Genomic DNA, 17,382 nt, shown 5'->3' on the forward strand with positions numbered 1-17,382 from the left:
TTATAGGAGAAAAAAAAACATTTTGCTCAAAGTTAAAAACAATGCATAGCCTATTTATCACGGGTCCCTACAAATGCATTTTCAGGAAATAAATTACTAGATATTCTTTGACATTTAGAGTGCTTTGATAAACTGAGACTAGGCCTACCATGCTACAGCTTCACATTGCCTTCCGTGATCAGTCACTGTATCGCGAGGTCTGTTTCTACATCACCATGACTTAATTAGTAGAAGGCCTACAGTGGTAACAGTAAACATGGGATGATATGTTTTCATAAATCGTGCATTTTCATTCTTTTTTGCGACACACGCTTTGTAGCCTACACCTGAAATTACGTCAGCTGTAGGCTACTTGGATATAATTAAGATAGGCTATAGCCTATGCCAGTTGACCTGACAATATAATAAAATTTTGTTATGCTGTAACAGTAGGCAAGCCTAGTATGGCTCCCAGTTGGCTAATTTATCTGTATTGAAGAGTACCCTACTTCTATCATCCTTAGGCTGCATATGTTAAGTAGCCTAGGCCTATATATAAAAATGTTGGATTCAGAATAGCGTACTGGGGTATGGGTGGCTGCAATAGTAAACTATAATCTCTTCGTGGGAAAATTGTAACATAAGATTCCCGGATCCGTTCGTCTGTATGCAATGACCGAATGAAACACTCTTCTGAAAACGTCTATTCAAGAATTGTATTTTTGTAAAAATAGCCTTAAGGCTGTCGAAATTTGGACGCAACACCGTACGCCACTAAAACTTGTCACTACAATACAAATTACTGAGATAAAGACGGAAATTTCGTCTAGTTGGTATAAGCACAAACAAAACCGTTTTAATATATGCGACCACTTTTCAAGCAACAATTTTAAGAATGAGAGAATAGATTGCATCATTCCAAACGCATGTAACCATCTTCTGTGACGTAATAATGATAAGCATTATGAAGCTATTCAAGCACCTGTTGGCTTTGGCTTGCACCATATCTCGTAATTCGAGATTTACCGATTATGTAATGTTTCACATGTGTGACAAAGGTGATGCAATCTTTGCTCATTTCCAGCAACAGTCCATGACGTAAGACGTCAGGTTCAGTAGACAACGGTTTTATGTGACGTTTGATTTGTACAGATATTGTCCGTAACATAACGGCCCCTAGTTATGACGGTCTAACATGGCATAACTAATGGGATAGGTAAGAAAGTGTTGTGCGATGTTCGAGCAGCACTTTGGGCTAAGCTGAAGCCTTACCATTAAACTGTCAATGCGAGTTATTTAGTTTTAAATCTTTAATTTAGGACTGACTAAGCCTTAGATAGTGGCTTTTGACGCGGGGCCAGTTACCGAGATTGACAGAGTGAAGTTTTCCGATTTTTGTTGTTGGGAAATTATTCCATCCATTGGGTGCTACTGAATGGAAAGCAGTCCTGAAGTGGGTTGCGCAAGCGCATACTCCGAGAGCTCAACCAGCGCTTAACCACTGAGCTAACGGAAGCTATCCAGTGGCGGCTCGTGCCATGGGGCTGCAGCCCAACATGAAAGAAAGAGAACAGGGAAAACATGTTTTCCTTTGTGTTTGTCCGACCCGGTTACTTTTTGTTGTTGTTGTATCCAGGCTTTCACCCGGTGGTTGAAGATTTCAGTTCAGTTCAGTTCAGTTCAGTTGTTTTTTTATTTCTGACCATCATATCAAAACAATACACGTCAACATAGCAAAGGTCGAGAAAAAGGTAGAAGCGACAAAACGCGAACGTTAAAACGTGCTTGTGACCGAAGTAAGTTATTGAGTTGAAAAAAATTTGGCACGGTCGCAACACCTTCAGAAAAATTTAAGATATAAAGGGAAAAAAAAAATAAAAAATGTAACAAAACATATATAGGCTACAACTTTATTAGCCTACATAACTTTAGCTGATATATTGAAGATTTGTATGGACAGTTGCTATGAAGATCGGCCATGGTGCGTTATCAAGAGTGCTGATGGTCTTAAGGGGAACACGTCTTGATGCGTTTAGCTCATAGCAAGAAGAGCAAGGCAGGCAAAGAAAACCCCACAAAGAAATCCTACCACGGGCAAAGCCATTTCAAGCGCAACGCACCATAGGCCTTGCACGACTCACAAAATAGATAGGCTATAACTTGACGACACTGAAAACAATGACGAAAACAAATAAAACAAACTAGCGAAAACAACATCATCATCTTTCGGAAATTCAATTTTACCCAGGGAAAGTTATGTCTTGAAGATATCAAGCGTGCTTTGATAAAAGTTGCGTTGATAAAGCGATAATTTTAAACCCCAGTCAGCTAAACTCGTCACTTCCACACTGATCCAACGTTAGCAAACGTTGAATTAATGCAAGAACGACAGGCATCGCCAGCTGGGATGTAGTAGTGGCATGTCACAGTAATATGATAAATTTGGGTTACCGTGTATATGTTTTACACGTTAAACCATAACAAAAGTGATAAAGAAATCCAATTTGGCATGTTAGAAAAATAGATAAATAATCAGACAATAGCATGACGATCCAGTCCAAGATATTGATATAAAAAACAACTGGTTGGAGCACATGGCCACCGCTTCAACGAAAGATGGCGATTGGTCGAAGAGGATGGAAAAACTTCTGAAGATTCTGTAGAACTTCTGTGGACAAAAAAACACAAGAACCAGAAGACCAGTAGGAGTACTTACAACCTTACTATTTTGCTAATGAATCTACACACATTGGCCTATCATTTCTGGGCAAAAAAAAAAAAAAAAATATATATATATATATATATTAGTATGTTTGGTGCATGTAGCCTAATACTTAGATAGGATCATTTTAAGAAAGATTTAGCTTGTTCATTTTTGATTTAAAGCCTTTTACAGTTTTGCATTCATTTCTTATAGTAGGGGGAAGCTTGTTCCAAACTGTTGGCCCCATGTACCGTATTGATTGTTTGCAAGTGTTAATTCTACAATATATCGGAATATAAGGAGAATTACTTCTTGTTGTTAGGCTACTTGATTGTTTACACATAATTATATCATTGAATGTTGTGGGAAGTAGCCTTTTTGAATATTTAAACATGAAAGTTGCAATCTCTGTAGTTTTCATGTGGTTAATTGATTTTAAATTATTGAGTTCCATTACATCTTTTACGCTTTCTCTGCGGTCAATGTTAAATACAGTACGAAGAAAGTTATTGCATGTACGTTGTAGCTTTTTCAATGTAGTTTTGTTTTCATGACACCATGTTGAGATACAATATAATATCTGACTCTCAACTAGAGAATGGTAAATGGAGAGAAGTGCTTGTTTGTTTAGGAAAGACTTAATTTTTTTTGTCACGCAGAGTGTTGATCTTATTTTTTGAAGCAAGATTTCCATATGAGATTTCCATGACAAATGCTCGTTTACAATTATTCCCAGAAACTTTATTGAGGCAACTTGCTCTATGTTGTTTTTTCGAATATTTAAGGGTGGGTTGCATGATAGTGTCTTGCTTCCTTGACTTGAAAATAATATATGTTTGGTTTTGGTGACATTTAGAGACAATCGATTTGTTGATAGCCATTGATCTATGCATACAAGCTCTTGATTTGCAATATCATATACAGCAGAAACGGTTTTATTTTTATATATAATGGTGGTGTCATCTGCAAACATAATTGCAGTTCCGTGTTGAAGGCAGTTAGGAAAGTCATTTACATAAATCAGGAATAGAAGAGGGCCTAAGATAGACCCTTGTGGGACACCCAAAGATATGTTGTTAACGTTAGAAGATAGTGTGCCATTGAAAACAACTCTTTGTTTTCTATTACTCAGGTAACTCATGAACCAATCATAGGCCACGCCTCTTATTCCGAAATGATATAATTTAGCTAGCAATATTTTATGGTTGATGGTGTCAAATGCTTTAGATAAATCAAGAAAAATTCCTAATGCAAGATGGTTGTCATTTAGTATACTGGTGATACTTTCTATTAGCATTGAAGCAGCATGGCTTGTGGAATGATTTTTTCTGAAACCAAATTGATTGTTATAGAAAAACTTATGTCTAATTAAAAACGAGTATAATCTGTTGTACATGATTCTTTCTAATATCTTTGAAAAGACAGGTAGTAGGCTGACTGGTCTGTAGTTGTTTGAATCTTTGCAGCTACCCTTTTTGAAGATAGGTATCACCTTCCCCAACTTAAATGTATTTATGAACTTTCCACTCGTTAAAGATAAGTTAAATATATGAGTTAAAGCATGCAGTATATTGTTTGGGGTTGACTTTACAACTATGGATGGTATTTCATCGATGCCACTGCTAGTTTTTGCTGGCATAGCATGAATAATATTGTTAATTTCATTCAAAGTAGTTTGATAAATATAAATTGTCTCAGAGCATGGAGAATCGAGATATGTTGAAAATATTGTATTTGATTTGGGAATTTTTTTTGTAAGGGAATGGGCAGCACAGGAAAAGTGATCATTGAAGTGATTTGCAATAGTTAATCTGTCAATGACTGTACTATCATTTATTTTGATGCCATGGTTAGTCTTAGACTGGGATTTACCTAATAGATTGTTGATTGTTTGCCAAGTAGCTTTCATATTAAACTTTTGCTTTTCAAATTTAGATTTGTAAAATTCCTTCTTTTTTTGTTGAACTGTATGGAAGTATAAGTTTCTTGCAGAGGTGTAGTTCTTTTTGGAGTGAATAGTTTTATTTGCTATGTACTTTTTAAACAAACGCTCTTTTCTTCGTAATAGATGTAGTAGTTCTCTATCAAACCAAGAATTATTCTTTTTTAAAGGTGTTTTTTGTAAAGGAAAATGCTTATTAAATTGACTAGTATATTCTCCTATGAATGACTTATAAGCTTCATCAGCATCAGTTTGATTTAGGCAACAGGTGATGTCCATATTTTCCAGAGCATTTGAGAAATTTTGTATGTTTGAGAAATTAAATGATCTGGTATATTGATGACATGTAACTGAGGGTTTTCCAATATTTGTACAATGCATAACTGGAAAGTGGTCTGAGATTGCATTAATTAGAATTCCACACCGACTTTCATTACCTGTTTGCACATTGGACCATATTTGATCTAAGACTGTTGCACTGGTGTCAGTTATTCTAGTAGGTTTATTAATTAGTGGGTAAAAAGAATTTGAGAACATCAAGTCTGTAAAATTGCTTACATTGATGTTTTCATAATCCAATAAATTATAATTAAAATCTCCCATTATGTAGCATTGTTTTGATGTACCTATGTTATTCATGCACTCACTAAGCAGATCAAGAAATTCCAAATTTGACTTAGCATCCAATGCAGGTGCTCGATAAATGCTACCACAGGTCACTTGTTTACCACCAACAAAAATATCAATAAAAATAGACTCAAATACTTTTTCTTTCATAATGGTTAGGTCATCACGCTTGGTATACATAATATCACTTTTTAAGTATATTCCTACTCCTCCACCGCGACTGTTAATTCGAGCATTTGATATGAATGTATAGCCCGGTAGGTTTAAGTAAGGACCTTTTGAATTAGGCTGAACCCATGTTTCAACTACAGAAATTAAATCAGGACTGATATTTATGGACATCAACAGGGCCTCAAGTTTAGTGAAATTTTTTACATTAACAATAGACCGAGCATTGATACATAATGAAGTGAAGACTGGCCCTAGTGAGCAGTCCATTTTTAGTTTATTGACAGTTGTTGAGTCTACATATGTTTCAGATATATTAGGCATAAAAAGGTCATCTATGTCATTGTTGCTTGTGTAAGATGTGCTAGCAAACATATCATTCAGATAGTCAGGTTTGAAGGTAAGATTTGAAACACTGTGGCTTCCAACCAGTGTAGCTAATTCGGTGTTTAGATTAAGTGGACGGGAAGGCAAGGAAGCCAATCTTTGTGTCCACCTTCAGGCATGTATTTAAGTGTCCTGCCACAGACACATGCTCTTGAGCGGTGTCGAACCGGCGCCATTTCGATTGACGTTCCAGTGTTCTCGCCACTCGGCTATGCAGCCGGCTTTTTTCACTTAAGAATTGCGGATCGAAAACAAAATTTTAAAGTTTCGTTTGGCAACACCGATCTTGAGCAAACTTCTTTGCAGCCCGAGATTCTGGATTTCAAGCGCTCTAAAAACCATCCTTGAAGCTCCATGTAGCGCTAGAAAGCTCTGTCGTCTCGCGTATACGTCACTAGATTTGTCCAGAAAGTTCTTCCTTGAGCACATAATTGCACGTCTCGGGAATTCAACTTCAGTAGCCTAATCAACCGTGAGTAAGGCGCTTTGCCGAATTCCTACCTTGGTTCATCGTTATGTAGATTTGCAGTCGTGTTGCGTTGTGTGATCGTATGTAAAACTCACCATTCCATACTAGAACCTTCTTAAAGAAGTTTAAATCATGATTTTTTTCAATATAGAAATCAGTCTTGGTAATTCTAAATCAATATATCAGTTTCGTTGTTGCTACTGCTTCTATTTTCTGGCACTGCCAGTATGACGTTTGAATCAGTTTAGTGCTATGTTCAGAGTCTGTATATTATGATTTCTGGTGCAGCAGCTATAACTTCTGAATCAAGACTGATAATAATGTAGAGGCGACAACATTTTTGTATCCAGTTTTTGGTGGTGGAGCTTTAACCATTCCGGTGTTTTTCTTTACTTTTTTGTATTGCTGGATCGAAGATTAATAATTATAAACGATTGCATTGTGAGCAAGCATTGACCGTCTGAGTTTGAGTTAGCAAACAACACAGCAGCGTATAGTCGACCTCGTGTCCTATTATTCCTTGCCGACTTCGCCCAGGAATGTTGCCATCAGTGGCGTAGCCAGGAAAAAATTTTGGGGGGGGCCAAATATTTGATGACTTGAAGTGAACGACAAAGTGTTTGATTTAAGTGAAGACATCGCCACCTGATGTGCAATGGCGCATCCTGGTGGCTTGAGCAAGGGAAGCAATAAAACTGGTGGGGGTTAGAGCGTGCCGAAGGCACGCGTATTCTAGGGGGGTCCGGGGGCATGCTCCCCCGGACAATTTTTGCAAAATTGCACTTAAATGATGGATTATAGCGCTTTCTTGGAACACTTTTAGGGTAATATTTATATGACATTTATTAAAAGTTAAAGAGCTATTAACTTTTTAAAGGGAGCTTTTACACACGAACAGGCAAAATCTGTGGCTAAAATTAGAGAACACCAAAAACTCAGCTACACAAAAACCCAACAAAGTAAGCCATTCTGAAATTGCTTCCGCAAATTAGTTAAAAGAAACGTAAATCGAGTAAATTTTGCGCGATTTACGATTTACACAATTTATTGGTGTCTTTCTGTGTGTCTAAAACAAGTCCTTGGGGGTGTTAATAGCCAGATGTCTTGGAAAACGTTATAAATTTCTACAAATTTTATTATATTTTCAACAAAGGGTTCAACTTCGGATTCAAACTTTGAAAATTTGGGGGGGGCCATGGCCCCTTTCGCCCCCCCCTGGCTACGCCTATGGTTGCCATCCCACTGATAGCTGTGTATGGGTGGATATGCTAAAAAGCAGCGTTCGCTACACTCCACCTCTTTTGGTATTTTACAGCAATTTTTGAATCTGTTAGGGCTGCATGGAAAACAGCCCCCCCCCTAACCGAAAAACTTTACAGACTTTTTAAAGTTAATTGTTATTTCGCAGAGTAGCGATGAGCCATGAATGTAGAAGTGTTAGCTGTATAATTAGGGTAGGCCTATTCAACAGATTATAGGAAGTGCTAGGGCATCTCAAAATCACTTGAACCTTGTAGCCTATGTAACTGCTAAGCTAGTCAAGACTATAAGCTCAAAGTTTGTCTCTAAAGCGATACGGTTAGTTTTTTTTTTTAAATACAGCTTAGGAATACATCAACTTCAACATCATCAACAACTTTTTCAAAATTTGGGGTAAGAACATGGTCGGAAGTCAGAACTCACCAAATTTAATTCGATTTTTCAAATTTTTCTGGGGGAAGACTTTTTCTTGAAGTTCGACAAAGGTATACTACGGGTAGCCTAGCATATAATCTATACGCTACTTGACACCTCTTCAGTTTAGAGCAAAAGAAAAAGTGAAACAAACTTCAAAAGTTAGTTTTTCCAAAACGAGATATCGTATTGTAAAGATAGGTTATGACGCTATAGGCGTAGTCTTACATTGTGTCATAAGTAGGCCTAACTCACAACCATAACAAAGTATGTAGCCTATTCAGTAAAACTGTAAACGTCACGACAAAATCTAGCTAGGTTAATCTCTGATCATATCATCTGATTCGTCGTCATCAAGCTCATTCGAGCTCGGTCTCTGCCAGGTTTGTTTTTGAACAATAAAAAGAACAATGCAAATAAATGCAACGATGACGACACCAATGACGTTTCCCAGGATTGCGCTTGGGTTGAGACTTGGGTAGTTTCTGAAAGCAAAAACCACGTAACAATAAAAAATCTTTTTTCATTCGTTCTTTTTTATTCAATTGCTTTACCATTCAAACTTGGTGTGTTATTAGGCTACTTTACTTTTATTTTTTAAATAAAAGTAGGCCTAGGTCTAAGTTACGATGTAATAATTTACTCTTACTTAGTTTACAAATGCAGAATTGTAGATACAAACGACTGCATTAGCCTAATGCTGCGTGTTCGCTGTGGTAGTAGGCAAGTGGTTTCACTAGCTTTCGAAACACAGTTCCCTAGTCATGAGCCATAACGAATACTACCACAACAAACTCGCAACATCAGGCTAAAACAGGTCGTTCGTATAGCTACATTAGTGATTTAAACAACAATCATGCTGTTAAAAGCGAAACTCAATCTATTGCATACTCTCACATACATCATGGTAGGCTTATAACCCGCTGTAGGTTGAATCAGCAAATAATTAAAGGAAATCTAGAATTTAGTGGCAAGAAAAAAATGACTCCAACATTCAAATTTCTGTAAATGTCATGTTTTTGATCCAAGGCGTAAGGAAAGAAACCGGTAGTTAATAACTTCCAGGGCAGTAGTCTAGCCTAAATCCCATTTTTTCTGGTGGAACTCATTCACTTACCTCAAAGCCCTTCTAACAGTTTTAAACTTACACGAGCCTATTGCAAATGAGCCACTTTACCTTTATGAACCCCATAATGCTCATGACTACAATATTATTTAAAAACCTATCGGCGTATAACGGTCGGGAACTCCTATGAAGTTTATAAACCCCCAAAGTATGTTTTAACCTTCAACGCTTAAGGTATGAAGTTTGATAACATTTATAAACACTCGTAACATTTGCAAAAACCCTCCTAATATTTATGAACTCGTCAACTCATAATGTCTGGTAAGTTTTGTAAACCCCCATAGTGTTTATGAATCTCTATAATATTAAGAAAGTTTATCAACCTAATAGCGTTAATAAACCTTCATACTCTTATGACGTTTTTGCTTCTATCCTGACAAGTAGTTTAAATGATTTTTTCACATGCATGTGATCAACAATGCACTTACTTTAGAAAAAATAGCTTTTCATTTATTCCAGAAATAGCAGTAATTCCGGCAAAACATAAGATTGCTCCACCAAAATATCGATGGACCGGAAGATACCAGGCTCGTCGATCATAATGTAATCCGGGAAACAAGAAGGAAACAAATCCGAACAAATACTGAAACAGATCGGTCACAATTTTAAAATATTGCTGTTGTGTAAGCTACGAATCTCCTACAAGTCAGCAGTTGTAAACTGAGCATATGACAGTTGAGAAAGCGACAACTGAGCTACTGTAACCATCATTTCAGCTAATTGGCAAGTGATGGAACAGAGAAGGCAACAACTGAGACAACTGAACAAGCCAAAACTTGTCCTGTCACAAGTCAGCAAATTCAGATTGGCAAGCGATGACCAAGCATATGTCCATTGTCCAATGCTGGCTGAAAATTTCATTTGCTGACTTGGCAATAGGTGAAATGTACTTGCTGAGTTGTTACATGCCGAGTGGTCTGACGACAGCAAAATTGAGTATGTCTATAAAGCAGCAGTATTAATCAAATCTAAAACTTTTTACAGGAATATTATCATCATTCTCAAAATAGTCAAAAGATGGATATAGGCCTAACAATTAATTAGTTATCTCTTAAGTTTTGTGCAAGCATCTAAAATAAAGTGATGATGACTTCCTTCAATTCTTTCACTTAATGTCTCGTAGACTCGTATGTTCGCTGACAGGCCACTTCGGCTTTTTTAATTATCAGCAGGCTATGAAGTGCAGCGGACAAACATGAAAAAACAAGCGTTTCTTTCAAACACAACAAGGCTATAAGCGGAAGTAATCGAAGCTACTGGCAATCAACAAAGTAGTTTTATACCTCAATTTAAAAAAGTTGCTGTAAAGCTATTAGCTCAAATCGGTAATTTTAAAGTCTCCAACTTTGAACGTTCTAAGAAAATTGTAGCCCACATACAGCAGAACAAAGCAAAATTGCTTTAAAAAAATCTACAAATTTTAATGCGATACAGTTTAGGGTTAAGCTGTATTGTTTGATATTGATATGCATCATTAGGACTCGTTTTAGGAACAAATAAGTTTGAAACTGGGTTTTGGATTTAAAAACTACACACGCATTTTGTCGTCATTTCGAAGAAGTCTCTCTCGTTTGTTTTTTTGTTTTTTTTCAATCTTTGTCAAAAACTATATTCAAAGAAGCCATAAAAATGTATGCAGTAATACGAAAAATATCTGTTTTTTTTTTATACATACTGTAGGCTAATCGCAGAAATGCGTTGCTTTCAGCGCGTCACAAATAGGGTGACAATGTCTGCTTTGTAATGTATTCTACTCAATTTCTAAAGGAAGTAGTTGCCGGCTACACACAGGGCCGGATTTAGCTGATGGGGGGCCCGGGGCACTTTTAGATCGGGGGGGGGGCCCCCTGTAAAAACTTTTTCGCGCCTACTGCGCGAAAAGCCACCTCCACGTCTACAATAGCATTACTCCAGCACTACACACCAATTTGCAGAGTCTTTAAAGGCTGAAAGGAAAAAAATAACACAAAGTTACATTTTTTCCACGTAGGGAGCCCTTCAAAAGTCGGGGGGCCGGGGCACATGCCCCTCTGCCCTCCCCTAAATCCGGGCTTGGTCACACAACCGCTAGGCCTACTGCATGTGAACAAATTCTGAACCACACCTGCAGAAAGAATAGGATGACCGTTATTAATCCACACCAGCTGTGAAGACTGTAAAGATTGGCAATCTTTTGGGCGTTGTGAAATTCAAACACAGCTACCAAGCCTAAAAAAGAAATTGTTTTCGTCATTAAAGTTAGCTACAAACAATAAAATACAAGATTTTGTATAACAGACTGAATGGTATGTTCTATCTCTATAACCAGGAGTAGGCTTACTTTAAATCAGTGTTTCCCAACCCGAGTCCGCGGACTCAAATGAGTCCGCGGAAGACTCTAGGTGAGTCCGCAAGCACATCAACTAAGATCATATATGTAAACAATATGTGTTTCAATGCAACTCTGATGTAACTCAACGGACTTGTTTGTTTAATTACGCATATTCGCACACTGGGCTTTTATTTCATTCGAACATTCGTTGGCTGTCACCAAGAAAAGTGCTAGAGAGTGGCTAGCCTATCTACGCAATGAAATCGGTGCTTTTTAAAAAGAGCAGAATCATAAACTTGCCAAGCGATTCAACGACAACGAGTGGATTGCCAAATTGCTGTTCTTATCTGATTTTTTTTCAGCCATTTAAACCAGCTGAACACTACTATACAGGGAAAAAATAAAATCTTTTTGGATGTATCGGAAGACATTGTCGCATTTAAAGGTAAAATGAAACTGTGCATCCATCGAATAGAAAGTGGGAATATAGCTGCTTTTCCTGCTTTAAACGCATTTTTGGAAGAAGAATTTGATTTGAAGAGCATCGGTGGAATCTTTCTTGAGCACCTTACTTCATTTATGTTCGAGCTGGACAGATTACATTCCTTCCCACAATTTCAACAAAGAGTTTAAGTGGGTGCGAAATCCCTTTGAGGTTTCAGCACTACTGATTCATCCGGAAATAGATTGCATTGGTGAGTAACTGGTCGTGCTGCAAGTCGACAGCTGTGGAAAGAGAAATACAAAAATGTTTCTCTGACTCAACTTTGGGCTAACGGCCAAGTAAGGGAACCCAATCTATCTGAACTCTGTTTGCAGGCAACAAGAGCTCTTTTGCCCTTTCCGACAACATATCTTTGTGAAGCTGGTTTTTCAGTACTAGCTATAATTAAAACCAAGCACCGCAACCAACTACAACCAGAAGACGACATCAGATGTGCCTTAACGACCATCAGCCCCAATTTCCATGAACTGGTGACGCAAGTTCAGGGACAAGGTTCCCATTGAAATTTGAGAATGTGAGCAGTAAACAAATTCCACTAGAACAAGTTATTTTGTGATTGCTGTAACATGAGTCCGCAAACGTTTGGGCTGTTGCAAAAATAGTCCGTGAATTGAAAAGGTTGGGAAACACTGCTTTAGATGGTAAAAACTTGTCAGGATTTGTTATGTATTTACTATTTAGCTGTGGCCACAAGGTTCTAAGGAATTAACCTACAACCTGAAAACTGTAACAGATTATAAATTGTTTAAAACGACAGAAGAATTAAACTTATGCTTCTGCCTTGAATTTCTAATACATCGGACGACGGACGTATAGCGAATACTTTAAAAACAGAAACGCTACGTTGGAAAAAATTCCTTACCGACAATTGCTCCCACCAGGGCTAAAAGTAACAAGACGGCATGCAAAATCTTCAGTTTAACTTTTCTTGTGTTGGGAAAGAGTCGATACACCATAATGGCTGAAAGGAGTTGAAACAATTTAAATTTATGAACGCAAGAAAATGCTTTGTCTGCCACATAAAATATAATGGTCTTGGACTCTTGGTTGTCGATAAGATAGACAAACGATTGGGCTGCTTTACAATACCATTCATAGCGTATTTCTGAAAATATCTTTAATTCCTACAGCTCCACAGACTAAAAAAGGAGTAAAATCTAATACTGTATCATAAAACAATGTCCACTTTCGACACAATTAAAAAGTCATCTTCCAGAAAACCAAGTTAGGTAACAAGGCAAGTTTGGCCTAATAATGAAGTGTGTAGGTAATTTATAGTAGAATAAACATCGCACATTTTGATCGTCTCATGTCGGCTAATGCAGTTTCATCTTAAATGCAACCATTCCTACCATTTTCGTTAGCAAAGTTTTGTGCCTATTACTTATTTTGCTTTACCTGTTCCGTACAGATACAACAATCCAAGAGCCATGCTCAAAGGATGAGCATTGAATTGCTTTCCAGTACCATCCCATGCAAATCCTCCCAAGTATTTACTCAACCAGACAGATATCATCACGACAATGCTGATTCCCAACGTCTGCGGATGACAAAGTCTTAATTGATTTGGACGAAACTAAAATGATGATTACGGTCTGCAGCAACTTGTCGAAACATCGCGTCATCGCCATAACAGAAGCATTGTTGTATAGCATGCAAAGTAACACGGTATAACAGTTGGAAAGATGATTTCGAATAACATATTGACACTTTTTGACTAGTAAAGAATGTTGTATAGACTCTAAAAGTTTACTTGGTTTCAAAAAGTTTTTTTACAGTTTATCACAAAATTGTTGGTTGTTGCAGCGAAATCTAACTAGGTATGATCACCTGCGCTACGACAAATGCAGCGATAATTCCACATCTGCTTGTCGAGGGTTCTACATCCATTTCTTTGATTGCTGATTATTACGTCACTACACACTCTTGCTACTCATTCACAGTATAATATCCTGCACATAAATATATGATAACATAATACTTCTTTGCAACGCAATGTTGTTCAATGCTTTGATGCTAACCGGAGTAGTTATAATTTGGTTGAAACAAAACTATGACAACGAATTTTGTGAAGAAATGAAGCAAAAAAATCCAAAATATTATTGAAATGTTTTTTGTTTTCAACACTCATCAGCTCTTACTTTCGAAAGAGTGACAGTTCGATACCGTTTGAAAGAGCATGCGGCTGTGTCTTTAGCTAGACACTTGATGACATGCCTGAAGGTGGACACGAAGATTGGCAATTGCCCCCCTTCTTGGCTACGCCACTGCATGTAGGCTACCAACGGCAAGCTACATGCCATGGAAACGTTGGAAACCTTGCTTGTTTCGACGTGAACTTACACAGCTAGGACAAATACGTCTCAAAGTAAAATCACACACGGTACCGTACCACTGTAAGTGTCAATAAAGTAAATGCATTACATTTTTTGCCAACTATATACCTGACTAGCATCTGAAAAACTTATACCTTGAATGATTTATTTTTTTATTTTTATGTGAATCGTTACTGTAACCAGTCGACGTTAGCTGTTGCAATCCGTTAGAGCAGTTACTTTTCACAAAGGATTTCAATGTTAGCAGATAGCACAAGAATGACCGCACTTTCTTGCACGCTTGGCTAAACTGCAACTAATGGCAACCACAGGTCATGATTAAACTTAAAAGCTGTCGAGCTCGAAATGAGTCGAAAGTAAAGGCACAAACAATCGAGTTCTAGCAACGCGGTTCTAGTCTTTCAGGAATCATATTTGTTTTCATTTTCAAGCAAATCAGTGTACCACCTGGAAATTACAGATAAATCATGGCCTACGTCATGTCTTGCAGCGTTTTGGCTACAAAGACTTCCTGCAGGCGCGAATCTAAGAGTTTTTTTCGGGAGGGGGGGGGCAGAAAATTTAAAAATCAATTAAAAAGAAAGAAAAAGCTAAACAGATATGAACAATGATACTACGACATATGCGATATGCTAGAAAATAGACATTAAAACAACCATTTTCATCAATTGTGATGCCGAGGGACTAATATCAGCTGTTTAGAAGCATATCAAACCATTTGATGCGGAAACATACAATTTTTCACAAAATTTCGGGGGGCCCGGGCCCCCTGGGACTCCCTATAAATCCGCGCCTGACTTCGTTTATTCTTAAAACAACAACAAATAATTAATATTCCAACCTGCAATGCCGCAACAATCGTTCTACCTGGAGCAAAGTCCAACAATTGCCACCGAAGATGGTTATGGGTTATGGTAAATTTTTCCTTTGGAGTTTGAATACCGCCAATCAGTTGGGATGATTAATGGCGTAACTGGAATTTTCTGCACTAAGGTAATGGCAATTATTGCCCTTCCTGGTGACAATTGTGAGATATAATCGACACTTTACAAAAAAAATTACAATGTTTGAGCAATTAAGCCGGCCACGATTAAGCCTATCAGATACGGCTTAATTGCAAAAAATGCTAAATAACAAATGCTTTGCTGTGATGTAAACTTTTTCACCATCAAATCTCAGCAAACAAATCAGCTCTTTTCACGTTAAAGCTTTATTCTGACCTTCGGGAAATGAGACGATAAGCTTGCCACACTCAGCCTTCGGCACTAATGAGAGTAGGGTGGCCAGTTATTTTCTCTCGGCCGCCTTTTCTTCAGCAATGGTGCCTACCCCTTGTATTACACCTTGAGAATTGGCTTATCAACAAACACATGCGTTGACATTTTGTCAACATCAATTTTTAGGTGAGATTGCTCCAGTAGTCGAACCAGGTTTGTATAATTGGAAAGCTAAAGCCTTATCGGTTGCACCATCCCATCGCCTTTTTGCATCAAGCAATGTAAAACGAATGGATTTTAAGAAATGGAACGTGTGCTAAAAATTAAATTAGAAAATAAACAACAGTACACAAATCTTTCATTCTGAGTTGCTCTATTTGCATCATTTTTACATCTACCGACGTAGAAACAATGTAAAAAACAACTTTTACCCAGAAAAAAAAACAACTTACCCAAACTTTGAATATTACCCGAACTTTGAACACCCACTGTTATATCGTCGAGCATGTTTTACTGTATTGCCAAACAGCAAATCTAACCATCAAACACGAAAATTCGTAAAGCATTTGTGTAGGAACAAGCCCAGCTATTTCGATGTAATTGTTAAAGTATTGTAAAAAATTGCTGATTTGCTGGTTGTGCCGGGTAGTTGTGGGCTAATAAGACAATATCGGAGGCAGTTTAATGAAACTTTGGAACCTTTTTAGCGTATTGCAGCTTTTGTGCTTCTAAGAAATGTAGTTGCTTTCCTTGTATTCTTTGAACCTTCCCAGAAAGCAAACCCGTTCCATTGAGTCACTGTTTGCAGACATTGAAATGTATGGAAGCCTGCTAGCTAAGTCATGACGTATTGTTGCGGAGTTCAAGCTGATTTCTAAGGTTTTGTTGCCATTACGTAGTCTCAATACACATTAATGATAGAACTGAAGAATAAAATAGCTAACAGCAAGTTAACGACCTACTAGCTCTCATCTTTGTCGTTGTGCAGTTTTCTATACCGCACAGCAACTCAGGCACGACCTCTTCTGAGAATATTGTCTTTTACAAATGAACATAGTTGAAACTTTTTCTGAAGCCTTTATTTCTACATTTGCACTGACATATCGCGCAATATTGGACTGTCCATGACTTTCATAACAGTTGGTCAGTTAGAAAGTCATGTCAAGCAACTTGCATGATCAATGCGTGTGCTTTGTCGACACGTTTACGCTGTTTGATGACTATTGCCAGAAAAAGAAATCAAGAAACCTTCCTGCCGCAACTGAACAACTCCACAAAATCGTTAGTTTTACATTGACTCTACGTGTGCAGACGTTGAAACACAAAACGACTGATTTGCTCACCTGGTCACTGCCTTACAGCAACAATTTGATGAATCTGTTCTTTTCGCGTTGATTTCATTTCTACAGACGTTCTTGCAATACAAAAAGCAAATTTCTCTAGCTGGAAAGTCATATTTCATGAACAAACCTGCTGACTTCATTTCTTACTAGCTTGAAACTGAACATTTTCTTCAGAAAAATAGATTTGCGACTTTACTTTACAATGCTAAATGTAAACAACAGAATTGAACAGATACTACACGGTAAAGTATAGTATTTAATGAAGCTCATGTACTTTGGCTCGCTTGAACAATTTCTGTTGTGTTGTTGCGTAACAGCTGAAGAAGAAAGGGCACTTCAACACGAGTTGTTACATAACGAAACGCGATGCAAAATTTTGCACAAATGGTTTCGTTGTTGGACGTAGGATACAAGGCATTAGAAAAACAAGAAAAACAAGTCAAAGCAGCAAAGCAAATTACTTTGTTTTGTAAGCTATTTACTTATCTACATAAATTTACATACCTTATTGCGCTTTGCTGTCATGAATTCAACTTCATTGAGGTAGCCAGAGTGAACATTTGAAGGTGCAACAAAACGTTTTAGAAGAAAAAT

At 37.5% G+C, this 17,382-nt stretch overlaps 1 protein-coding gene across 1 annotated transcript; it reads right to left on the minus strand.

Annotated features, from left to right (window-relative positions):
* Nucleotides 1-7,948: 7,948 nt before the first annotated feature.
* LOC145775786 (transmembrane ascorbate-dependent reductase CYB561-like) lies at nucleotides 7,949-13,846 on the minus strand. Its single transcript, XM_082587158.1, has 6 exons — nucleotides 13,723-13,846; nucleotides 13,291-13,432; nucleotides 12,755-12,853; nucleotides 11,181-11,284; nucleotides 9,505-9,659; nucleotides 7,949-8,435 (listed from the first exon to the last, which is right to left on the minus strand). Exons 1-6 carry the CDS (start codon nucleotides 13,780-13,782, stop codon nucleotides 8,270-8,272), a joined length of 726 nt encoding a protein of 241 aa, XP_082443284.1. The 5' UTR covers nucleotides 13,783-13,846; the 3' UTR covers nucleotides 7,949-8,269.
* Between the last annotated feature and the right edge of the window lie 3,536 nt (nucleotides 13,847-17,382).

The sequence above is a fragment of the Aplidium turbinatum genome, chromosome 1, assembly GCF_918807975.1.
Source record: "Aplidium turbinatum chromosome 1, kaAplTurb1.1, whole genome shotgun sequence".
NCBI lineage: Eukaryota > Metazoa > Chordata > Ascidiacea > Aplousobranchia > Polyclinidae > Aplidium > Aplidium turbinatum.

Coding starts and splice junctions, on each gene's coding strand:
- LOC145775786 (XM_082587158.1), bottom strand. CDS start 13,782: ATGGATGTAGAACCCTCGACAAGCAGATGTGGAATTATCGCTGCATTT. Junction 13,433..13,722: donor CTGCATTTGTCGTAGCGCAG/GTGATCATACCT, acceptor TGTCATCCGCAG/ACGTTGGGAATCAGCATTGT. Junction 12,854..13,290: donor GTTGTATCTGTACGGAACAG/GTAAAGCAAAAT, acceptor AACTCCTTTCAG/CCATTATGGTGTATCGACTC.